This window comes from Bubalus bubalis, chromosome 24 (assembly GCF_019923935.1).
Source record: "Bubalus bubalis isolate 160015118507 breed Murrah chromosome 24, NDDB_SH_1, whole genome shotgun sequence".
Lineage (NCBI taxonomy): Eukaryota > Metazoa > Chordata > Mammalia > Artiodactyla > Bovidae > Bubalus > Bubalus bubalis.
In genome coordinates this window covers 21,412,255-21,437,295 of record NC_059180.1, presented here as the reverse complement: position 1 = coordinate 21,437,295, position 25,041 = coordinate 21,412,255, and the positions used below count along the sequence as shown (strand labels likewise).

Genomic DNA, 25,041 nt, shown 5'->3' with positions numbered 1-25,041 from the left:
ATCAGAGCTCCCTAGTAGAAGTCTGTGACAAAGTAAGTTGTGAATCTGAGCCAGTGAAGCCTGATGGCTAGCTTGTCTGCCACTACTCATTTATACACATATACTCCATTTGTAACCATTTATACACATATACTCCCTTTGTAACCCAAGAACCCTCACTAATAAATAAGCACCACCAGGCACCAAAGTTCAAGGGAAAAAATGTAGGAGAGAAAATTCAATTCATCAATTACTTTTTGTTTTACAGCAGATTTGGAAGGAGTCCCCCATAGTTCTTTTATCAGTAGATCACTCTGTTCCAGATGTTCTTTGGAAGCACAGTTTGAAAACTGCTGCTATAAAACCTATCTTTGTTACTTGAAAAATGACCATCCGCCTTTCACTTACTGCAAAAGGGCAGTGAGTACTAGAAATCAGAAAGCATCTGTACAAACCTGGAACACCCAAGTGAGCATCCTATGAAAGTTAGGACAATACACTTATTTTCTCTTAGAACACTGAGCACTCAAGTTTCAAAATGATTTACTTACCCTCACAGTTGGATCCTGCCAGTAAAGTCTAACTTTTACTCTAGAGCTGCAGCAAACAGAGAAGAAAAAGTAACAAGACAACATTAAAGGCTGGGAAAGGAAGGAAAACTTGCACTAAGGAAATTCAAAATATTTCTCCAACAGTTTCTTAACCTCAGCACTATTAACATGTGGGGCTGGATAATCCTTTTTGAGGGATACTGTCCTACATGTTGTATGATGTGTGTGTTTGTGTGTGCTCAGTCATGTCTAACTTTTTGCCATCCCATGGACTGTAGCCTAGGAGAAGGTAATGGCACCCCACTCCAGTACTCTTGCCTGGAGAATCCCATGGACAGAGGAGACTGGAAGGCTGAAGTCCATGGGGTCACTGAGGGTGGGACACGACTAAGTGACTTCACTTTCACTTTTCACTTTCATGAATTGGAAAAGGAAATGGCAACCCACTCCAGTGTTCTTGCCTGGAGAATCCCAGGGACGGGGGAGCCTGGTGGGCTGCCGTCTCGGGAGTCGCAGAGTCGGACACAACTGACATGACTTAGCAGCAGCAGCAGCAGGACTGTAGCCTGCCAGACTCCTCTATCCACAGAATTTTTCAAGCAAGAATACCCGAGTGGTCGCTGCTTCCTACTCCAGGGGCTCCTTCTGACCCATGGATTGAACCTGTGTCTCTCGTGTCTCCTGCACTGGCAGGTGGATTCTTTACCACTGAGCCACCTGGGAAACCCATGTTGTATGACAGCCCCAAACCTGGAATCACCCCATTAGTTGCCAGCAGCAGCCCCACCCCAGCTGTGACACCCAAGTATGGGTCTCCAGAGATCACCAAATGTCCCCAGGACTGGGGGGATAGGGGAGGCAGAAGTGCCCTGGCTGAGAACCACTACTCTAAGAGCAGGAGAAAAATGTCTGCACAAAAAGAGAAAAAGATATAAGTGGTTGCTAGAGAAGTTTCTTAAAGCTTACCAAGATTGGACCACTCAACTTCTTTCATTCTGGAAAATGAAAATCCAACCTTAACAACCATCCAGCTTACCCAAAACCAAAAATCTGTTTTCCTGGCAAGCTCCTAAGGCTGAAATCAATGTAGTTAGATTCCTAATTAAAAATCTTACAAACAAAATTGTTAGTAACTTGAAATCGTAAGTCAACAAAAATACATTCAAAGACATATTAAGCATTTTTTTTTGCGCTCACAAGGCAAATTATCTCAAGATGGTAAATTGTTTTTTATCTCCTCTGTCAACTGGCAGTGGCTGCCTGGAGCCCAGAATTCAGCAGGACTCTGAATGTGAGCGCGAGAGAAACAAATCTGCCTCAAATAGCAATGCCTGCCACCAACAGGCGAGGGGGCGTGGCGACCCGTGTGTCAGCATCCACTGGCTTCCTGTTCCTCGGTCTTTGCTTTTCACAGGTGCAGAGTCTTCCCCAAGTGAGAGTGCCTGGCACGAGGCAGGCGAGGCACTTTGGTGGGCCGCCTACGAGAAAATCCCCTCCTTTACTCGTCTCTTCTATTAAGCCAGGAAAATCACATTCCACCTTCCTGCCTCCATGGCAGCCAGGGGCAGTCAAGCAACATGATTATAGTTAATGAGATGTCAGCAGAAGCCTGTGGAGGGGGCTTCTGGAGGAACTTTTATTTCCCTAATGACTTCCTGCCTTGCCTGGGTAGAATGCCCTGAGGTGACAAACATTAAGGAAAAACAGCCAGTAATAGCTAAGAACAACAGAATGGAAACACAGAAACGTCTGGGTTCTAAGTGGGCCCATAAAGTCACTGCACCACCTGAGAACCACCTAGCTCTAGACTTCTCACAGATGAGCTAATTCAACATCTTTATTGCATAAGGCAAGGGCTTCCCTGGTAGCTCAATTGGTTAAGAATCCACCTGCAATGCAGGAGACCCTGGTTCGATTTCTAGGTCGGGAAGATCCCCTGGAGAAGGGACAGGCTAACCACTCCAGTACTCTTGGGCTTGCCTGGTGACTCAGACGGTCAAGAATTCGCCTGTAATGCGGGAGACCTGGGTTCAATCCCTAGGTTGGGAAGATACCCTAGACATAGGCATGGCAACCCACTCTAGTATTCTTGTCTGGAGAATCCCCATGGACACATGAGTTTGTGCAAACTCCGGGAGCTGCTGATGGACAAGGAACCCTGGCAGGCTGTAGTCCATGGGGTAGCAAAGAGCCAAATACAACTGAGCAACTAAGCACAGCACACACTGCTTAAGGAACCCCCATCGGGGTTCGCTCTTTCTAGGCTAAATGCATTCCTAACTCACTGAATAAAACTTCAAAAGACAGAGGAGAATGAATGAATGCAAAGTGAAATCTACTAAGGGCTCAGAAGATTACGTTTTTAAAAAATAGGGTCTCTAAGAATCTGTTCAACTTTGCCAAAGCATACTTTTTTAGAATTATTGACCCATTTCTGTGATCGCTTTTTAATGGATAAAAAAGTGAACACAACCTCTTAAAAAACAATGAAAATGTTCACATACAAAAACGCTGTATAAATTGATAAATTTTATAAATTATAAACGCTGTATAAATTTTCACATTTTGGAATAGAAAACCAAATTTAAGACACTGGGCCATGACCTTGCAAAGTTGGCAACTGCTGTGGCTACTTTCAGGCACATGCAAAAAGAAAAAGACTGATAGTAGCTGGTGGGCTGGCATTCCCTCCTATTTTCTTATTTTGAGATCTCTGACATGAATCTCTTTTTTTTCCAGTCCCTATCCCTCTCAAGTATTTCCATTCAAATTTCCAAAATCAAACAGTGGCCACTTTTTTTAAGAAAAACAGGGTAGAGAAACATAAATAAAATGTAAGTAAAATGTATTAAAAGAGGAGGAGAGTGTTGTTCCAAAGCAAGAAAGTAGGTCCTCAACCAAGAGCTGATTCCTTAGATAGCTGACCTTTTTATATTTTAATCAAATCATTTGCTTAAATAGATGTATTTTAGAAAGAAACTTCATAGCACCAACGGAAAGCCAGTACCATCTGCCATAAATAGAAGACAAATGTAAAAACAAATCCAATGAAAACATATTCAATTCTAGCTACTGTTGCCTACTCAAGTCTTTAAACTGGAAGCTTGTTCTTTCTGTTATTTAAAAAAAAAAAAAAAAAAAATGATGGGGGAGTGAGCAAGAACTGTTAAAGACGTGCTATCACCAAGCTGAGACTTTCTCTTTGGCATGATCAAAAAAGAAAGAGAATAGAAAAGGAATTAACTTTCTTACTGTGTGCTTTCCTTCTATTTACATCCGTTTCTCACCTGAATCCCAAATCATCCCAACAATCCCAAATCATCTTTCCCTTTTGCTTAGAATAAGAGTCCATTTCCTATTACAACCTAAATGATCCTACACCATCTGGCCCCAGCCCTCCACTCACTCTGCTCTCGGCTCTCACGCACCCAAAAGATCCAAGGGCCACATCGAGCCCACTGCCTGTTTCTGTACAGCCCACGAGCGAATTAGTTTGTAGAGATAAATATTTGCAATCAATTTGATGACAGGGAACATTAATTTTGAACTCGAATTAAGCTAATCATTGTCCTCTCTGGAAAAAAAGTCCCATTCTTCTCCTTGGTAGAGCTGTATCACAAAATACTGTATTCAATTATGTTTTTTATTTTAGGCAGTAAAAAAAGAGTGGAAATGTGTTTTCTGTTGTTATATAAGTAAGTACCTCCTATCCCCGATTTTGCATTTTGACCAGCAGAGCCTAAAACATTTGCTATGCAGCCCTTTACAGAAAGAGTGCGCCCATCCCAGAGCTACCCTGTCGATCAAGTGCACCAAGTTCTTTTCCCATCTCAGGACGTCCGCACTTTCCTTACTCCTGGGAACGGCTCTCCCCGGAGCTCCTCAAGGAGGGCTCTCCCTGTGGTTACTCAAGTCTCAGAAAGTCACCTCCTCCTAGAAGTCACTCTAATCCTTTCCCCTTCCCATGTAATGTACCCCGCCAGCACGAGTCACATCGCCAGCGTGTACCTCCTTCAAACCACTATCTGACATTACCTCGTTAACTTATTAATAATAAAACTTTTTAATAATAAAAATAATAATGGCAGCAAACACTCATAGTACTACACACAATGGAAACACTTTACGTACCAGGCTGAACCCTATAAAACGGCCAATCTGTAAGACAGAACGGTTAACAATGGGTAACTTCATAGGGTTCAACCCAACAAACCAATTTGTAAGCAGCTCACAACCCAACATACTAACTTGTAAGCCGCTCACGACCATCTATGAAGTAGGTACCAGAGCAGAAAACTGTGGCCCAGAGAGGCTGAGAAACCTGCCCGAGGTCACACCACTTGTAAGTGGCAAAACAAGGATCTATCTGAACCCAAGCTCAACATTCCCATCCCCAAGAATATAAGTTCCCAGGAAAGCGGACGGTCTTGCCCATTGTTCCATCCTTCCCCTGCGCCCACCGCACGCAGCAAGCCCTTAAATGCGCGATCAATCAATGAGTGAACGGCTCTCCTTGCAATCAGCACCATATGCCTGGACTCGCGCCCACTCCTCTTTCTTTAGGCACCCAGAGCATCAGTCCTTCGGCCGCGACGGAAGCGGGGAAGGAAGCCCTGGGCGGGCGGCTGCCCAAGGGCTCACCTTGAAGTCGCGGCTGTGCTGCGGGGTGTACTCCAAGGTCCAGAGGGCCCGCACCAGGTGCGCCAGCTGCTCGGTGACCTCGCCCTGGCCCTGCGCGCCGCGGCCCGCGGGCTGCTCGGGGTCAGGCGAAGGCTCGGGCCGCCCCGCCCGGTACTGGCCGAGGGCCAGGTACTCGGCGAAGAGCTCCGTGTTGCTGAGACACTGCAGCGTGGCGTTCATGAAGCACGTGTTGCCGTGGTTCCGGAGCCCCGCCACCCCGGGCACCGGCTCCGCGGCGCAGGCGGGCGGAGCGGGCGAGGCGGGCGGCGGCGGGCACGGCGGCGGCGGCGTGGGCGCGGCGGCCGGCCCGGGCGGGAAGCAGCTGCGGAGGCCGCCGCGGTCCGGGGCGGCGCCCTCGGAGCTAAGGTGCGAGAGCGTGGACAGCGTCTTGAGGACGCGGCTCATGAAGCTGCCCACCGAGCGCGCCGACGAGGGCGAGGAGGGCGCGGCCGGCCCGGGGCCCCCGGCGCCGCCGCTGCCGCCCGCGCGGCCGCTCCGGAACAGCCGCTTGCTGAAGGAGCGCTTCTCCTTCCCGCCCGCCGCCGCCGCCGCCGGCGGCCCGGGCCCGGGCGCCGTTACCTTGGACATGGCGGTGGCCGCCGACGCTCATCACCGCGCCCGCCCGCCCGGCCCGCGGCCCCGCCACGGCCGCCGCCGCATCCCGCCGCGCCGCGCCTCACCGGGCCGGGGGGCTCGATGCCCCACACACCTCAGAGCGCCGCCGAGCAAGCCAGCGAGCCAGCTAGCCAGCCGCGGCCGGCGGGGCGGGCGGGTGCGCGCGAGATCCGCCCAGCTGGGTCGCTCACGTGACCCGCCTCCAGCGCAGCCAGCCCTGCGCTGAAGCCGCTGTGGCCGCCATGTTGACTGAGGGAACGGAGCTGCCTCCTCAGTCAAATGCGATGACTGGCGGCTCCAGGCGCGGTCCTGAGGCGTGAAGCCCGAGAGAGGCCATGTCTGGTGTGGGCAAGGTCCAGGCGCCGCCGGGGAGCGCTCGGCTCGCGCAGGGTGGTAGACCCCCGGGGCGGGTCTCGGTCTTGGCTGCTGTGATGGTGAAGGCCTTGGGAAAGTGCATGGATGAGAATGCCGCTTCTTAACTAGATCCTGGAAGAGCTGATGGACATGGTCCTGACGGATCCTGGGCAAGTCAGCTCCGCCCGGCTCCCGAGGGACCCCAACCGTCTGCATGCCCCTCGAACGCTATCGCAGAGCCTAACACCTTTCGGCAGGCATGTCTTACGGCGCCACTTACTTTTCTTCCCAGACCCCGTTGAGCTCTATATGCCAGGCACCGTGCTAGACACTGGGAGTACGACGTGTGAAGCTAACAGGGTTTCTGCCTGCTCTCTTATTAGTGGATGCTGAGAGTAGCTGCTGTTACAAGCATTGTGCTAAGCAGTGCAGTATCTCCTTCAATCTTCCATTCAGTTGCTTTGAGATTGTTGTTGTTCAGTCAGTAAGTCGTTCCTGACTCTATGTGACCCCATGGACTGCAACAGGGGCCAGACTTCCCTGTCCTTCATTATCTCCCGAAGTTGCTCAAATTCATGTCCATTGGTTGGATGGTGTTGCCATCCAACCATCTCATCCTCTGTTGTCCCCTTTGAGTTTGGTAGAGTCTTAACCCATTTCAAACCCAAGTATGTTCCAAAGCCCCTAGACTTGACCTCTAAACAAAAGGTCACAGACACACAAATATCAGAAGGGCACATCAGTGAGTAAAGAATTTTGGCGTTTCAATCATCATATTGACCATTACTACTTTAAGTGACTTAACTCAGTGTTGGAGAGAATATAAGAAATGGTAGGGACACTGGCAAATTGCAAATCAACATCCTTCTAAAGGGGTGACTGCCACTCACCTCCAGCCAGTTGTTTCCATGCAGAAATGAGGGCTCAGATCATATGATTCTTTAAAGGAAGGTGAAAAGTCTACTTTTAAAAATTAAAAAAAAAAAAAAAAAAGCAGAGCCATTACTTTGCCAACAAAGGACTATCTAGTTAAAGCTATGATTTTTCCAGTAGTCATGTATGGATGTGAGAGTGGGACTATGAAGAAAGCTGAGCACCAAAGAATTGATGCTTTAGAACTGGAGAAGAAGCTTGAGAGTCCCTTGGACAGCAAGGAAACCAAACCTGTCAATCCTAAAGGAAATCAGTCCTAAGCATTCATTGGAAGGACTGATGCTGAACTCCAATCCTTTGGCCACCTGATGCAAAGAACTGACTCACGGGAAAAGACCCTGATGCTGGGAAAGATTGAAGGCAGGAGGCCACGGGGACGACAGAGGATGAGATGGTTGGATGGCATCACTGACTTGATGGACATGGGTTTGAGCAAGCTCCAGGAGTCAGTGATGGACAGGGAAGCCTGGCGTGCTGCAGTTCTTGGGGTCCCAAAGAGTCAGACACGACTGAGTGACTGAACTGAATAATAGTGCTATGAATAATCATACACAGGTTTTTGTGTGAACACTTGTTTTCATTTCTCTGGGATAATATCCAGGAATGCATTTGCTGGATCACATAATAAGTGTATGTTTAGCTTTTTTTCCAGAGTGACTGTACCATTTTACCTGCCCACCAGCAATATATGAGAACAAGTTTCTCCACATTCTTGCCTGCATTTGGTACTGTCACTGTTTTTCATTTTAACTGTTGTAATAGGTGTGTAAAGTGTTATCTCATTTTCCTCCTGCCTGGTACTGCTGAATATCTTTTCAGGTGCCTATTTGCCGTCCTGGGTGAAATGTTTCCATGTGTCTTGTACATTTTCTATGTAGAATGTTTTTTTACTTAAAAAAAAAAAATATATATATATATATAAAGGAAAAAAACAAGGCAAAAAAAAAAAGTACATCTTTGTGCTGCCCAGTACACTGGTTTGTGACCTCTGTAGATTCTCCTCTTTGCTAACTCTTCGCTCGAGTCCTGGTTACTGCAGAAGGGAGAAATCAGGAAAAGGAGAGCCTGTCCCCTTCCTAAAACCTAAATCCCACCTTACACCATGTTTTGGAGTAAATGGCTTTTGCCTCTGACCTCCCACTAGTATTAAGCAGGACTCTTATGGTGACACTCAGTGGGTTCTTCGCACTAGTCCCCCTAGACCCCAAATCACGTCCATTCCCACTGCATCTTGAGCTCATCTGGACATCAGGAAGAAAGCAGTTTGATCCTTCATACTAAAGTGTGAACACCATAGCCCTCAAACCTTGCAGACATGTTTGAATTTTTTCAAATACGAAATTGACGAGCAGGGAGGGACCAAAAATGAGGGGGGAAGTAGCTTTTGGTGGAATTTCAAGCAGTTTGACAACATTGTATCACAATATTGGGCCAGTATGTTGAAGGTTTGTTTGCTTGCTTGCTTGTTTCTAGTTTATGGGAGTGGGCTTGGTGCTTTGGTCTCTGTAGATGTCAATCTAACTTGGAAGTTAGGTTACTTCCCTATGCTGCTGCTTTGTTTTTTTTTTTAAAAGCACATCTCCATTTTGAACTCACGTCCATAGCACAAATCACACTTGCTCAAAATTTGCAAAAGACCGTCAGCTTTTCAGGCAGAGACTAGCTCTGTTTTACTGACCATAGATACCCAGCACTGACCATGGTTCTAATAAATGTTTGGTTGAATGAATAAACTGCTTTAGAATGAAACTGAGCATAGCAACAGCTTTTCATACCTCACATCTTATGCCCTAAGCCCAGCTCTAATTTCAGCCGCAGCTATAAACTGTGTAAGTCATTGCCATGTGACAGCACACACACACACACACACACACACACACACCCACCCAACCACCACACTTCAGACACCTGCTGTTCCTTTGTCTGCTTGAGAGTTCTCCCTAAAGCCAGGGAACTCGCAAGGTGCAGTTGAATTAATAAGCCTTGTTCCCCTGAGCAGGGGCAACCTTCAACCAGTGGGAACTACCTGCTGGTGGGAAAACACCCCAGGCTCCCGTCCTCTGAATGGGCAGCTGTGGGGTGCATCCAACAGAATTCTTCAGAGTCTCCAGCAAGATTGAGCCCAATTGTCCTCCATATTAGCTGGTTCCGTGAGGCACCCTTTTCTGGATTTGTTTACTTCCCCTTCTCACTCTTCCTAATCTCACAGTCCTGCTTCCGGGATCAGCTCCCAAACAGACTATTTGCACCCAGGTGTTTGTCTCAGGCTCTGATCTAAGGGGAACCCGAACTGAGACAGTGAGCTACTTTAAATAGAGCTGGAGAATTCATACCCAAGACAGCTCTGGAATTGGTCCAGACTGCATTGCTGCAAACAACCGTTGGCCTTCTCCACCAATGAACTTTGTCCACGTGACTGTCCTGAGAGTTGCTTTCCAGAACATCAGTCCTTCCTTTACTGCCATGCATGCCTAGCAGACAGTGAATACTAACGAGTTCTTTTTTTCAGTGTATAAAACTGAGAGTAGTCAAAGACCAGAGGAAGTTCACCACCCTGCCCCTCTTCTTTATACTGCATTCTTGGGCAAAATGCGACCCCATTGCCTGGGCCCTCCTCTCGGGTCTCCTTGCTTGTCCGACCACTTGGAATCCCATGGCTGTCATGTGCTTTGAAGAAATTAGGGAACCATAGCACCTCCTTCGGAGAAGGCAATGGCACCCCACTCCAGTACTCTTGCCTGGAAAATCCCATGGACGGAGGAGCCTGATAGGCTGCACCCCATGGGGTTGCTGGGAGTCGGACACGACTGAGCAACTTCACTTTCACTTTTCACTTTCATGCATTGGAGAGGGAAATAGCAACCCACTCCAGTGTTCTTGCCTGGAGAATCCCAGGGACGGGGGAGCCTGGTGGGCTGCCGTCTATGGGATCAAAGAGTCGGACACGACTGAAGCGACTTCACAGCAGCAGCAGCAGTGGCTCTATCGTCTACACGAGATCTGGCGGCGGCAGTGCCTGGAATGGAGGCGGTGAGTGTCCAGCTGACTGCTCCAGTGCCAAGTTCTTACTGGTATCTGCTCCTTGCATTTCTGCCCAAGCCTGTTCCTCCAGTTCTGTTGATTCTGTAAGCTAAGCTGATAGGCTTCCTATAAATTTCTTCCTTGCTGAAACTAACCATTATCAGCTTCCATTGTTTGCAACCAAAAAATGAGTAGTTGTGCCTTTTTATCAGCAATTTGTATTTTTGCTGCTGTGATTTACCTGGATGCATTTTTTGCCTATTTTTTTCTTTGGTGTTTTAATAAATAGTCATTAATGAAAGCCCTTTGTATATGAGTTATTCCTTAGTCTGTGCAATTTCATTTGGTTATTTATCTTTCACCATCTATGCAGTGTTTTTATAACAAATAGTGAGTTTAAATTACCTTATCTAAGTCAGATTGATCAGTTTCTTTCTCTAAAGATTTCTAATTTTTTTTACATGTTTAGGAACACTAAGATCAAAAGACTACTCATCTGTGTTTTCATTTAGTACTGTTATGGTTTCTATTTTTTTCCTTTTTCTTAGTTTTAATGTTGGCTCCATCTGGAATTTATTTTTGTATAAGAAATGAGGTAAGGATCTTGCCTTTTCTCCCACCCACATGGCTAGCCAGTTGTCCAAGCACCATTTTTTTTTATGATCTAACCTTTTTCCACCGCTTTAAAATATCACTTTTTATCACATGTCAAACTCCACATACATGTAGGGTTTTAAAAAAATTCTCTTAGGACATCCTTAGTGGTCCAGTGACTAAGCCTCCATGCTCCCAATGCAGGTTCAATTCCCAGTCAGGGAACTAGATCTCACATGCCACACTAAGCATTTGCCTGCTGCAACTAAAATAAAAAAAAAATCTCACATACCACAACGGAGACCCAGTGCACTTAAATTTTTTAAATTCTCTTCTTGTTGAGGTGTCTTTTATTCCATGATAATATAGATACAGAATGTATTGAAATATTTGGTAGGGTAATATCTCCTAGTATTTTATTGTTTGTTCACTTATTCTCTCAAATGAATTTAATTATATTCGGGGTTAGTTTATATAGATTAATTTAGAGGGAAATTGACATTATCATAATATTTATCATCTTTCCTTAGAATAAAATATATCTTTTAGAAGTTAGACAAGGGCTCTCAGAGTACTAGTTTCCTTCCATAGGTTTGCATAACATTAAGAAGTTTGTCCCTGTTTGTTGCTATTATGAATAGGATATTTTTGTGCTATTATATTTTCTGATTTTTATCTCTAGGGAAAAATTATTTTTGTAACCATCCACCTTGATGTACTTCAGTTGTTTCTGATAATTTTCAACTAATTCTCTTGGGCTTTTCAGGAATTCATATCAGTGCATGAAATAATAACCTGACCTCTTCCTTTAAAATATTTGTACCTCATCTTTTCCTTTCTCATGTCTAATTGCCCTTCTAGAATTCTGTTAAGTAACAGCAATGAGAGTGGGAAAGCCTGCATTGTTCCTGACATTATGCTTTACCATTAAGCATGATGCTTGCTTTTGGTTTGAGATATATATTATTTATTGCATTAAAGTGGTATCCATTTATTTCTACTTCAGAAAAAGTTATTATCAGAAATGGGTCTTGAAGCTTACCAAATGCCTCTGGGCATCCACAAAAATGAGCATATGCTGTTTTTTCCTTTGACCTGTATACCCATCAAAAGTTCTTAGTAGCAAACAATACAAACTGCTTTCAGCTAACTTAAAAAAGAGGGGCTTCCCTGGTAGCTCAGTTGGTAAAGAATCTGCCTGCAATGCAGGAGACCCCAGTTCAATTCCTGGGTCAGGAAGATCTGCTGGAGAAGGGATAGGCTACCCACTCCAGTATTCTTGGGCTTTCCTGGTGGCTCAGCTGGTAAAGATCAGATCAGATCAGTTGCTCAGTCGTGTCCAACTCTTTGCGACCCCATGAATCGCAGCACCCCAGGCCTCCCTGTCCATCACCAACTCCCGGAGTTCACCCAGACTAACGTCCATCGAGTCAGTGATGCCATCCAGCCATCTCATCCTCTGTCGTCCCCTTCTCCTCTTGCCCCCAATCCCTCCCAGCATCAGAGTCTTTTCCAATGAGTCAACTCTTCGCATGAGGTGGCCAAAGTACTGGAGTTTCAGCTTTAGCATCATTCCTTCCAAAGAAATCCCAGGGCTGATCTCCTTCAGAATGGACTGGTTGGATCTCCTTGCAGTCCAAGGGACTCTCAAGAGTCTTCTCCAACACCACAGTTCAAAAGCATCAATTCTTCGGCGCTCAGCTTTCTTCACAGTCCAACTCTCACATCCATACATGACCACAGGAAAAACCATAGCCTTGACTAGACGAACTTTTGTTGGCAAAGTAATGTCTCTGCTTTTGAAAATGCTATCTAGGTTGGTCATAACTTTCCTTCCAAGGAGTAAGCATCTTTTAATTTCATGGCTGCAGTCACCATCTGCAGTGATTTTGGAGCTCCAAAAAATAAAGTCTGACACTGTTTCCCCATCTATTTCCCATGAAGTGGTGGGACCGGATGCCATGATCTTAGTTTTCTGAATGTTGAGCTTTAAGCCAACTTTTCACTCTCCACTTTCACCTTCATCAAGAGGCTTTTTAGTTCCTCTTCACTTTCTGCCATAAGGGTGGTGTCATCTGCATATCTGAGGTCTTTGAGATTTCTCCCGGCAATCTTGATTCCAGCTTGTGTTTCTTCCAGTCCAGCATTCATCATGATGCACTCTGTATATAAGTTAAATAAGCAGGGTGACAATATACAGCCTTGACGAACTCCTTTTCCTATTTGGAACCAGTCTGTTATTCCATGTCCAGTTCTAACTGTTGCTTCCTGACCTGCATATAAATTTCTCAAGAGGCAGATCAGGTGGTCTGGTATTCCCATGTCTTTCAGAATTTTCCACAGTTTATTGTGATCCACACAGTCAAAGGCTTTGGCATAGTCAATAAAGCAGAAATAGATGTTTTTCTGGAACTCTCTTGCTTTTTCCATGATCCAGCGGATGTTGGCAATTTGATCTCTGGTTCCTCTGCCTTTTCTAAAACCAGCTTGAACATCAAGAAGTTCATGGTTCACATATTGCTGAAGCCTGGCTTGGAGAATTTTAAGCATTACTTTACTAGCGTGTGAGATGAGTGCAATTGTGCAGTAGTTTGAGCATTCTTTGGCATTGCCTTTCTTTGGGATTGGAATGAAAACTGACCTTTTTCAGTCTTGTGGCCACTGCTGAGTTTTCCAAATTTGCTGGCATATTGAGTGCAGCACTTTCACAGCATCATCTTTCAGGATTTGGAATAGCTCAACTGGAATTCTATCACCTTCCACTAGCTTTGTTCGTAGTGATGCTTTCTAAGGCCCACATGACTTCACATTCCAGGATATCTGGCTCTAGGTCAGTGATCACACCATCGTGATTATCTGGGTCGTGAAGATCTTTTTTGTACAGTTCTTCTGTGTATTCTTGCCATCTCTTCTTAATATCTCCTGCTTCTGTGCGACGGGCGCGCTAAAGCGCAGGCGCGAGAGGAGCTACCCCACGTCCGAGGTCAGGGGCAGAAGCAGGGAGGACCCTATGCCCGAAGGGCGGCGGCCAAGAGGAGCTACCCCATGTCCGAGGTCAGGGGGGCCGGCCGAGAGGAGATACCCCACGCCCTTAAGCCCGAGGCCAGGGGCGGCGGGCGGGAGGAGCTACCCCACCCCCCTGAGCCCGAGGCCAGGGGCGGCGGCCGGGAGGAGCAACCCCACGCGGGAGGCCAAGGGGTGCAGCCGAGAGGAGATACCCAGCGTCAGGTCAGGGGCGGCGACGAGAGGAGTTACCCCGAGTCCACGGCAGCCGGGAGGAGATACCCTACGCCCTTAGGCCCGAGGCCAGGGGCAGCAGCCGGGAGGACCAACCCCACGCCGTGGCTGCGCGGGCACAGGAGGGCCTAAAGGAGCTATCCACGCTGAAGGTCAGGAAGGGCGGTGGTGAGGAGACACCCCTCGTCCAAGATAAGGAGCAGTGGCTGCGCTTTGCTGGAGCAGCCGTGAAGAGATACCCCACGCCCAAGGTAAGAGAAACCCAAGTAAGACGGTAGGTGTTGCAAGAGGGCATCAGAGGGCAGACACACTGAAACCATACTCACAGAAAGCTAATCAATCTAATCACACTAGGACCACAGCCTTGCCTAACTCAATGAAACTAAGCCATGCCCGTGGGGCAACCCAAGATGGGCGGGTCATGGTGGAGAGATTTGACAGAATGTGGTTCACTAGAGAAGGGAATGGCAAACCACTTCAGTATTCTTGCCTTGAGAACCCCATGAACAGTATGAAAAGGCAAAATTATAGGATATTGAAAGAGAAACTCCCCAGGTCAGTAGGTGCCCAATATGCTACTGGAGATCAGTGGAGAAGTAACTCCAGAAAGAATGAAGGGATGGAGCCAAAGCAAAAAGAATACCAGGCTGTGGATGTGACTGGTGATAGAAGCAAGGTCCGATGCTGTAAAGAGCAATATTGCATAGGAACCTGGAATGTCAGGTCCATGAATCAAGGCAAATTGGAAGTGGTCAAACAAGAGATGGCAAGAGTGAATGCCGACATTCTAGGAATCATAGAACTGAAATGGACTGGAATGGGTGAATTTAACTCAGATGACCATTATATCTACTACTGTGGGCAGGAATCCCTCAGAAGAAATGGAGTAGCCATCATGGTCAACAAAAGAGTCTGAAATGCAGTACTTGGATGCAATCTCAAAAACGACAGAATGATCTCTGTTCGTTTCCAAGGCAAACCATTCAATATCACGGTAATCCAAGTCTATGCCTCAACCAGTAAGGCTGAAGAAGCTGAACGGTTCTATGAAGACCTACAAGACCTTTTAGAACTAACACCCAAAAAAGATGTCCTTTTCATTATAGGGGACTGGAATGCAAAAGTAGGAAGTCAAGAAACACCTGGAGTAACAGGCAGATTTGGCCTTGGAATACAGAATGAAGCAGGGAAAAGACTAATAGAGTTTTGCGAAGAAAATGCACTGGTCATAGCAAACACCTTGTTCCAACAACACAAGAGAAGACTCTATACATGGACATCACCAGATGGTCAACACCAAAATCAGATTGATTATATTCTTTGCAGCCAAAGATGGAGAAGCTCTATACAGTCAGCAAAAACAAGACCAGGAGCTGACTGTGGCTCAGACCATGAACTCCTTATTGCCAAATTCAGACTTAAATTGAAGAAAGTAGGGAAAACCACTAGACCATTCAGGTATGACCTAAATCAAATCCCTTATGATCATACAGTGGAAATGAGAAATAGATTTAAGGGCCTAGATCTGATAGATAGAGTGCCTGATGAACTATGGAATGGGGTTCGTGACATTGTACAGGAGACAGGGATCAAGACCATCCCCATGGAAAAGAAATGCAAAAAAGCAAAATGGCTGTCTGGGGAGGCCTTACAAATAGCTGTGAAAAGAGAAGCGAAAAGCAAAGGAGAAAAGGAAAGATATAAGAAAGCCTTCTTTAGCGATCAATGCAAAGAAATAGAGGAAAACAACAGAATGGGAAAGACTAGGGATCTCTTCAAGAAAATCAGAGATACCAAAGGAACATTTCATGCAAAGATGGGCTCAATAAAGGACAGAAATGGTATGGACCTAACAGAAGCTGGTAAAGAATCTGCCTGCAATGTGGGAGACCTGGGTTCGATCTCTGGGTTGGGAAGATCCCCTGGAGAAGGGAAAGGCTAACTACTCGAGTATTCTGGCCTGGAGAATTCCAGGGACTGTATGGTCCATGGGGTCACAAAGAGTTGGACACAAATGAACGACTTTCACTCACTCACTCACTCACTCATAAAGAAAGGGAGTTTGTTGGAAGGATGGATATCAAGCTGCTCACATAACTGTCGGAAGAGCTTCAGAATCAAACCTGGGAAACCAAGGAAAACAATACGTAGGACCTGCACCAGAAAATGTGGCCTTAAACATCTTGCATATCGTTGTTGGCACCACTGGAGAAGCTGAACACACTGCTGCCACCAAAGCTTGCACCACCGTTGGACAGTGGCATCTGCACTTCTGGACCCTGGTTCTGCTATGTGTGTGTGCTCAGTTGTGTCAGACTCTGTGACTCCATGAGCTGTAGCCCGCTAGTCTCCCCCTGTGCATGGGATTTCCCAGGCAACAATACTAGAGTGGGTTGCATGCCCTCCTCCAGGGGATCTTCCCAACCCAGGGATCGAAACTGTGTCTCTTGCATCTCCTGAATTGGCAGGTGGATTCTTTAGCCTCTGAGCCACCTGGGAAGCCCTGGTTCTGCTATACCAGATACAAACAATCCTGAATAATTTCTGATTGTCTTGAACTTTTGCTATCATATCTTGAAAATTCTAAGCCTGAAGTGATAGCATCCATTTGGTTGGGTTAAATCCTAGGTCTGATTACTAGCTCCTGGAAATTAGGAAGAGAACCATATCTTCCTACAGCTTCCATAGTGGGATAAAAAGCTGCCTTCTATTCGTCTTGAGATTTCCTCCAAAAGGAGGACTACTCAAATCTAGGCAGCAAAACTGACAGATGTCCATTGTAACCTACTCATGGTATGTCTTGCCGACAGCATTAAATATCTTGCTTTATGTACTTGCTACTATTTTACGTAGAATTTTAAATCTATTTTTGTAAGAAAGCCAGCCTGCAGTCTGTGTATGTATGTGTGCGGACTGTCCTGGTCAGGTTTCACCTTTACCAGCTTTAAAAAAAAAAAAGAAACAACCATGAGGCATCTTTACCTTCCTTAGGCTCTGAAACAATTTAAATGATGTGTTTTCAAAGGTTTTAAGAATTCTCCCATTTACTCTCTGGATCTAGCAGGGTGGAGAGTTCTTTGAAATAGTTTTTAGTTTCCATCCATTAATATTGGTCTGTGTAGATGAATGGATAAAGAAGAAATGGTGCATATATACTCACCCATAAAAAAGAACAAAATAATGCATTTGCAGCAACATGGAGGCAGCCAGATATTATCATACTAAGGGAAGTAAGTCAGAAAGAGAAAGACAAATACCATATGATATCACTTACAAGTGGAATCTAAAATATGATACAAATAAACCTATCTATTAAACAGAAACAGAATCACAGACATTGAGTTACAGACTGATGGTTGCTAGGGGTGAGGGGGTTGGGGAAGGATAGAGTGAGATATTGGAATGAGCAGATGTAAGCTTTTATATATAGAATGGATAAACAACAAGATCTTACTGTAAAGCACACAGAACTATATTCAATATCTATAATAAGTCATTTGAAAAAGAATATTTTGAAAAGAATGTATATATCCATATAACTGAATGAGTTTGCTGTACAGCAGTAATTAACACAGCATTGTAAATCAACTATACTTCAACAAAAATATTGGTCTGTCTAAATTTTCTTCTTGAATAATTAATTTTAGTCATTTTATTTTGCTAGAAAATCACACTTGTTTTCCAATTTCCTAGCATAGTCTTACAAGGATTATCTTAAGAGTTTTTTTTTTTTTTTTGGCTCAGAACCATGGAACCTCTGTTTGTGACTCTCTTATCACTGGTGTGTGGCAATGGCCTCCACTGCCCCAGTCCTTCTTTGCCCGGACATTCGCTAAGCTCCAGGGTTGTGGCAGGCACTATTAGTGCCCCACCCAGATGCACAGGATGCTTTGGCCCTTTCTGTGTGCCAGTCCCCCCACCTGTGTGCTCTGCCCTGAATGGCTGCACCTGGGACTCTCTTCTGACCTCTGCCTTTGGGTTACTGTCACTGCCCCATCTGCATGCATAGAGAGAGGACGTGCCTGGAGCTAGGATGGCCCTTAGCCAGTGACTGTTGGGTGCAGCAGTATGGAAGCCAGCTTTTCTGCCTTCATCATCATGAATTCTGAGACATAACTTACATCCAAAGTTCCCTGCAGGATTAGGATGAAAGTACCCTTTCCAGGTTGTTTTTTTTAAGCCACTAAGTCCGACATTTTTGCGACGCTGTGGACCATAGAACACAAGGCTCCTTTGTCCATTTGGCTTTTCCAGGCAACAATACAGGAGTGGGTTGTCATTTAGTCTCCTGCATTGGTAGGTGGATTCTTTACTACTGAGCCACCAAGGAAACCCACCCTTCTGAGACCATGCTCCAAATCCCATCTTTGCTCCATGTCTTCCTTTTCCATGACCTGATCCCTCATACCTTACGAGTTTCTTGTAAGAGCCCTTGCTCAAAAACCTTACACGTGAGTTCTCATCTCTGGTCTGGTTCTGGGGAACTGGCTTAAAGCAAAGATAATTTGACTTATTCCCTGCCTTTAAAGACTGACATACCATCCAATAAATTATACCTTAACACCCGGACATTGTCATGGACATACCTGTGACAGCAGAGAGGAAGTTAATAATTCAATTGGGAGGAGAAAGTAAAACACTGCACACAGAAAGTGTTAAGCAATCTGGGTTGTTGGTTGTTGTTTTTGTCGTTGTCATACCCACAGCATGTGGGGGCTTAGTTACCCAATGAGGGATTCAACCTGCACCCCCTGCATTGGAAGCATGGAGCCATAACCACTGGACTGCCAGGGAAGTTCCGCAACCTGGGTTTTTAAGGATGAATAGGAATTGGACAGATAGGAAATATAGAGTGAAGATGGGGTGTTACAAGCAGAGATAAAAGTAGCCAAAAACTTACCATTACAAGCAACACGTGGCTCCTATGCTTTAGGAATTCAAAATGTAGTGAATGAAGTCGGGAAGCCAAACAGGTCACAGAGAAAATGCTGAGGAGGGTGTGGTGAAAAGGATTCCTACTGTTGTTGAGAATGTAAATTGGTATAGCCACTACGGAGAACAGTAAGCAGATTCCTTAAAAAACTAAAAATAGAGCGATCATATGACCCAGCAATCCCATTCCTAGACATAGATCTGGAGAAATCAATAATTTGAAGAATGTATTCATCCTGATTATTCTTTGCAGCAGTACTTACAATAGCCAGGACATAGAAGTAACCTAAATGTCTATTGGCATAGAAATGGATAAAGAAGCTGTGGTATGTATGTATGTGATATGTGGTGTATATATATAACGGAATATTACTCAGCCATAAAAACAAATAATGCCATTTGCAGAGACACAGATAGATGTAAAAATCGTCATACAGAGTGAAGTATTAGATTGGTGCATTGCTATGAACAAAGCTAGTGGAAGTGATGGGATTCCAGCTGAGCTATTTAAAATCCTAAAAGATGATGCTCTTAAAGTGCTGCACTCAATATGTTAGCAAATCTGGAAAATTCAGCAATGGCCACAAGACTGGAAAAGGTCAGTTCTCATTTCAATCCTAAGAAGGTCAATACCAAAGAATATTCAAATTACCATACAATTACGTTCATTTGACATGCTAGCTAGGTAATGCTCAAAAATCCCTCAACCTAGACTTCAACAGTACATGAACGGAGAACTTCCAAATGTACAAGATGGATTTAGAAAAGGCAGAGGAACCAGAGATCAAATTGCCAACATCTGCTGGATCATCGGAGAAGGCAATGGCAACCCACTCCAGTACTCTTGCCTGGAAAAATCCCGTGGACCGAGGAGCCTGGTAGGCTGCAGTCCATGGGGTTGCTAAGAGTCGGACATGACTCAGCGACTTCACTTTCACTTTTCACTTTCACACATTGGAGAAGGAAATGGCAACCCACTCCAGTGTTCTTGCCTGGCGAATCCCAGGGATGGTGGAGCCTGGTGGGCTGTCATCTATGGGGTCGCACGGAGTCAGACATGACTGAAGCGACTTAGCAGCAGCAGCAGCTGGATCATAGAAAAAGCAAGGAAATTCCAGAAAAACATCTGCTTCATTGACTATGCTAAAGTATTTGACTGTGTGGATCACAACAAACTGTGGAAAGATCTTAAAGAGATGAGAACATCAGACCACCTTACCTGCATCCTAATAAATGTGCATGCAGGTGAAGAAGCAACAGTTAGAACCAGACATGGAACAATGGACTGCTTCAAAATTAGGAAAGGAGTATGTCAAGACTGTATATCATCACTCTGTTTCTTTAACTTATATGCAGAGTACGCTATGTGAAATTCCAGGCTGGTTGAAGCACAAGCTGGAATCAAGATTGCCAGGAGAAATATCAATGACCTCAGATATATAGATGATATCACTCCAATGGCAGAAAGTAAGGAGGAACGAAAGAGCCTCTTGATAAAGGTGAAAGAGGAGAGTTAAAAAGCTGGCTTAAAAGTCAACATTCAAAAAATTAATATCATGGCATCCAGTCCCATCACTTCATAGCAAATAAATGGGGGGAAAAATGAAAACAGAGGCAGATTTTATTTTCTTGGGCTCCAAAATCACTGCAGATGGTGACTGCAGCCATGAAATCAAAAGATGCTTGCTCCTTGAAAGGAAAACTGTGACAAACCTAGATAGTGTATGAAAGAGCAGAGACATCATTTTGTCAACAAAGGTCTGTAGAGTCAAAGTGATGGTTTTTCCAATAGTCATGTATAGATGTGACAACTGGACCATGAAGAAGGCTGAGCACCAAAGAATTGGTGCTTTTGAATTGTGGTGCTGTAGAAGACGCTAGAGAGTCCCTTGGACTGCAAGGATATCAAACCAGTCAATCCTAAAGGAAATCAACCCTGAATATTCACTGCAAGCACTGATGCTGAAGCTGAAGCTCCAGCTTTGGTCATCTAGGTGAAGAGTCAACTCATTAGAAAAGACCGTGATGCTGGGAAAGATTGAGAGCAGGAGGAGAAGGCAGTAACAGAGGATGAGATGATTGCATGGCATCATCGACTCAATGGACATGAGTTTGAGCAAACTCCAGGAGATAGTGAGAGACAGGGAAGCCTGGCGTGCTGCAGTCCATGGGGTTGCAAAGAGTCTGACTCGACTCAGCGACTGAACAACAACAACAAACATAATTACGGTTTTTGACAGGGAATTTTAAATCATTGTAACTAGGCTCAAGCACATCTTTATTAATTAAAAAAGGTCATGGTCACACGTGTAATGACACAAAGACATAAAAAGTCTTCATGTGTCAAGGAAATGCAAGTTCATGGTAGCTCTACCGACTCACAAATACATAATAAGCAAAGTATGTTCCTGTCACTCATTTCCTTTTGAAAGGAAAAGTCTCCCCGTGGTACTAGTACATTTTGTAAACCCTCCACCATTTGCTAATCTCTTTCTTTCTCTCCCTTTTGAAACAAGTTCAGAGCCTTCAGCAGGCAGCACAATTCGGGTAGTTTGTGGTTCTTATTCCACATGCTCTTTGAGAACCTTGCTATTCCCCATCAAGGGTAGAATCTACGTCCCCTCCCTTTTGAAACCTGATGACTTTTGTGACAGTCTTGACTAAGAGAGTTCTGCAGAAGTGAAACTATGTGACTCTGAGGCCATATCATAAAAGCTATATACCTTCCTCTTGTCTCTCTCTCTCTCTCAGAATGCTCACCCTGGGAACCCAGCCACCATGCTGTGAGGAAGCCCAAGCCACACTGGCAGGGTCACATGGAAAGTGATCATGCCTGAGACGCTGAGCCCTGGGCCTTGGCTGAACTCCAGCTGGCAACCAGCACCAATTTGCCAGCCACGTAAGTGAGCACTCAGAAAAGGGTCCCCCACCCTTCTGTCCTTCCACCCATTGAGGCACATGGAACAAAGACAAGTCTTACCTGCCAAGCCCTGCCCAGACTACAGATTCACAAGCAAAATAAATTGTTGTGTGGTTTCAATCCATTAAGTTGTGGGGTGATTTGTTATGATTGGATAACTGAACACCTGTCTAGATAGATTTCAATTGCATCATTTTGTTTCCCTCCATTTGTTTTTACATTCACTTTCTGTTTGTGGCAACACTAATTTTCTACTTGCTGCAATGATATGAGGTTTTCTTTTTAAGCACATGTACTTCTTGAGTGTGGGCTAGACTTAATGACTTGCTTCCAAAGAACAAAATGTGGGAAGGGGAAAATAGTAAATTTGTGATGGAAAGACCTGGCAGACACTTCCTAAACCAAGTGATGAAGGTTAACACCACTCAGATAAGTCATGTTGATATCAAGTAATGCTTTGTATTACTCAGGATACTAGAGAATCATAACCAATAAGTAGGATATGTGTGTGTGTCTGTGTGTGTGTGGAGGGAGGTGAGGGGAGAGAAAGGGAATAAAGAAAATAAAAAAGATATAAGCCTACAAAAGAGAGGTTAAGATATGTAAACATATAGCTTATTCACTTTGTTGTATAGCAGAAACTAACACAACATTGCAATGCAATTATACTCTAACTAGAAAAAAAAAAAAACAAGAGCATACAGTCAGTGATAGACTGTGTAAATCAAAGTTCCATCAGAAGAACAGAAGCCACTCTGAGGGTTTTGATTGGGAAGTGGAAATGTAGCAGTTACCCCACCAATGTAAGGCTGGGGAACACAGGACAGCAAGCCACTGTCATCAACCTCACCCCTTTGCACAAGAGTGAGTGAATCTCTGGAACGATCTGACAGCTCTGTGCATCCCAAAGGCAGGGCCGGGCATAGGGTGGAACTAGTGAGACAGTCACCTTGGACACCAGCTTTAAGAGGGTACCAAAACACTCACGTATTAGGGGGTCGCCAGAGAAACAGAACCAACGGAATAGATATGTGTATATAAGGAGATTTATTGTCGGATTTGCCTCACATGGTTGTGGAGGCTGAAAGGCCCTGCAATCTGCTGTCTGTGAGCCAGAGAACCAGGAAAGTTGGTGGCATGATTCAGTCTGAGACCAAATGCTGGAGACTCTCAGGGGCCGATGCAATGGTTTAACTCCTAGTCTAAATCTGAAGGCCCAAGAACCAGGGTGCTGATGTCCAAGGGCAGGAGATGTTAAATAGCCTGGCTCAAGCAAAAAAATAGCCAGGTTACCCTTCCTCCACTTTTTTGTTCCAATCAGGTCCTTGATGGAGCGGGTGATGCCCAACTGCCCTGGTAAGGTGGATCTTTACTCAGTCTACTGATTTAAATGCTAATCCTTACGGGCACACCCAAAAATCATGTTTTATCAGCTACCTGGGCAGCTCTTAGCCCAGTCAACTTGACACTTAAAATTAACCCTCACAACTCATTTAGCAAAATGAAGAGTGTTTTTTTACCATATTTTTTAAAAGCCAAACAATGCAAGAAAAAAAAAATCTATCATGAATAAAATGTCAAAATTTCACAACAGAATTTTTTTTAATTTTTTTTCATCAAAAACATTTTAACAGAAAACACCTGGTCCTGCACTTGCACAATCCTGCCTTGCCCACTTCACCCTCTTCCCAGCCCTGCTCAGTAGCTCTGGGAGGACCTGCGGTCTGCTCAGCTACCCATAATAGTAAGAGGAGTGATTTATTGTCCCTACCAGGAAGATACTGAGAACTTCATGTCTACTGTCTGCTCACCCGTCTGCCCATAAATGTTGACAGAGAATAGCAATTTCTCTTTTATCTTCTGAATTCTTTGTTGGTACCTCTCATGAGCAAACATTATGAAAGTGATTCTTGGAAATGTAATTCTAGGTTTCTTCCCTGTGGTGCAGAGGAAACCATAAAAGAGAGGTGGTGCTGTCAAGTTCCTAACAGATAACCCAGCAGAGAGATGTGAGGATGTTTCAATAGCTGTAAATCAGGTAAAGCTATTAGCAGAACTGAGAAATACCATGGCGCTAGTGGTAAAGAAGTGAAAGTGAAGTCGCTCAGTTGTGTCTGACTCTTTGCGACCCCATGGACTGTAGCCTACCAGGTTCCTCCGTCCGTGGGATTTTCCAGGCAAGAGTACTGGAGTGGGTTGCCATTGCCTTCTCCAAGTGGTAAAGAACGCGCCTGCCAGTGCAAGAGATGGGAGAGACAGGAGAGATGCAGGTTCAATTCCTAGGTCCCGAAGATCCCCTGGAGAAGGGCATGGCAACCCACTCCAGTGTTCTTGCCTGGAGAATCCCATGAACAGAGGAGCCTAGTGGACTATAGTCCATAGGGTCACAAAGAGTCAGACACAACTGAAGCAACCTCACAGACACACACCTCTGGGCTTCCCTGGTAGCTCAGGTGGTAAAGAATCCGCCTGCAGATGTAAGAGACCTGGGTTCAATCCCTGGGTTAGGAAGATCCCCTGGAGGAGGAAATGGCAACCATTCCAGTATTCTTGCCTGGAAAATCCCATGAACAGAAGAGCCTGGCGGATTACAGTCCATGGGGTCACAAAGAGTCAGACACGACTGAGCACACATGCATTAAAGAGAGGAAGAAAACAATAAGCAAACAAAATTGTCGAATCTTAGAGATTCTACAGTTCTACAAGCTCAGTGTTATGGGTTGAATTGCCCCTCCCCTCACTTCCTAAGTCCTAACCCCAGGACTTCAGAATGTGACCATACTTAGAGATAGGCTCTTTAAAGAGGTAATTAAGTTCAAATGAGATCTTTAGGGTAAGCCCTAATCCAATACAGCTGATATCCTTGTAAGAAGCGATTAGGACACAGACACATGAAGGGAAGATCATGTGAAGGCACAGGGAGAAGACAGCCACCTACAAGCCAAGGAGAGAGACCTCAGAAGACACCAACCCCACCAACACCTTGATCCTGTCTTCCAGCCTCCAGAAATGTAGAAAATAAATATCTGTTGTTCAAGCCCTCCAGCCTGGGGTAATTTGTTATACCAGCCCTAGCAAACTAATAGAGTAAGGAATGAGGGGCATCAGACATAGCAAAAGATGGGGTAAAGCATGGGGTGTAAGGACTTGCCTCGTAGCTCAGGTGGTAAAGAATCTGCCTGCAATGTGGGAGACCTGGGTTCAGTCCCTCTGTTGGGAAGATCC

At 45.1% G+C, this 25,041-nt stretch overlaps 1 protein-coding gene and 1 long non-coding RNA gene across 4 annotated transcripts in view; one reads left to right on the top strand and one right to left on the bottom strand.

The window, feature by feature from the left end:
• USP31 (ubiquitin specific peptidase 31) overlaps window positions 1-5,904 on the bottom strand; it is an 83,891-nt gene extending 77,987 nt beyond the window's left edge. Inside the window, exon 1 of one of the 3 annotated variants that reach the window (XM_044936154.2) lies at window positions 5,172-5,904. In XM_044936154.2, coding sequence (XP_044792089.1) covers window positions 5,172-5,798 — 627 coding nt within the window. In that variant the 5' untranslated portion in view covers window positions 5,799-5,904. Of the gene's footprint in view, window positions 1-530; window positions 776-5,171 lie in introns of those variants that run through there. The other 2 variants (XM_025275459.3, XM_044936155.2) reach the window with 2 other exon arrangements.
• Window positions 5,905-9,968: 4,064 nt separating this feature from the next.
• LOC112581798 lies at window positions 9,969-21,932 on the top strand. The gene is made up of 2 exons (XR_003106427.2): window positions 9,969-10,142; window positions 21,648-21,932. It is a non-coding gene; the product is annotated as an uncharacterized LOC112581798 (long non-coding RNA).
• The last annotated feature ends 3,109 nt before the right edge of the window (window positions 21,933-25,041 follow it).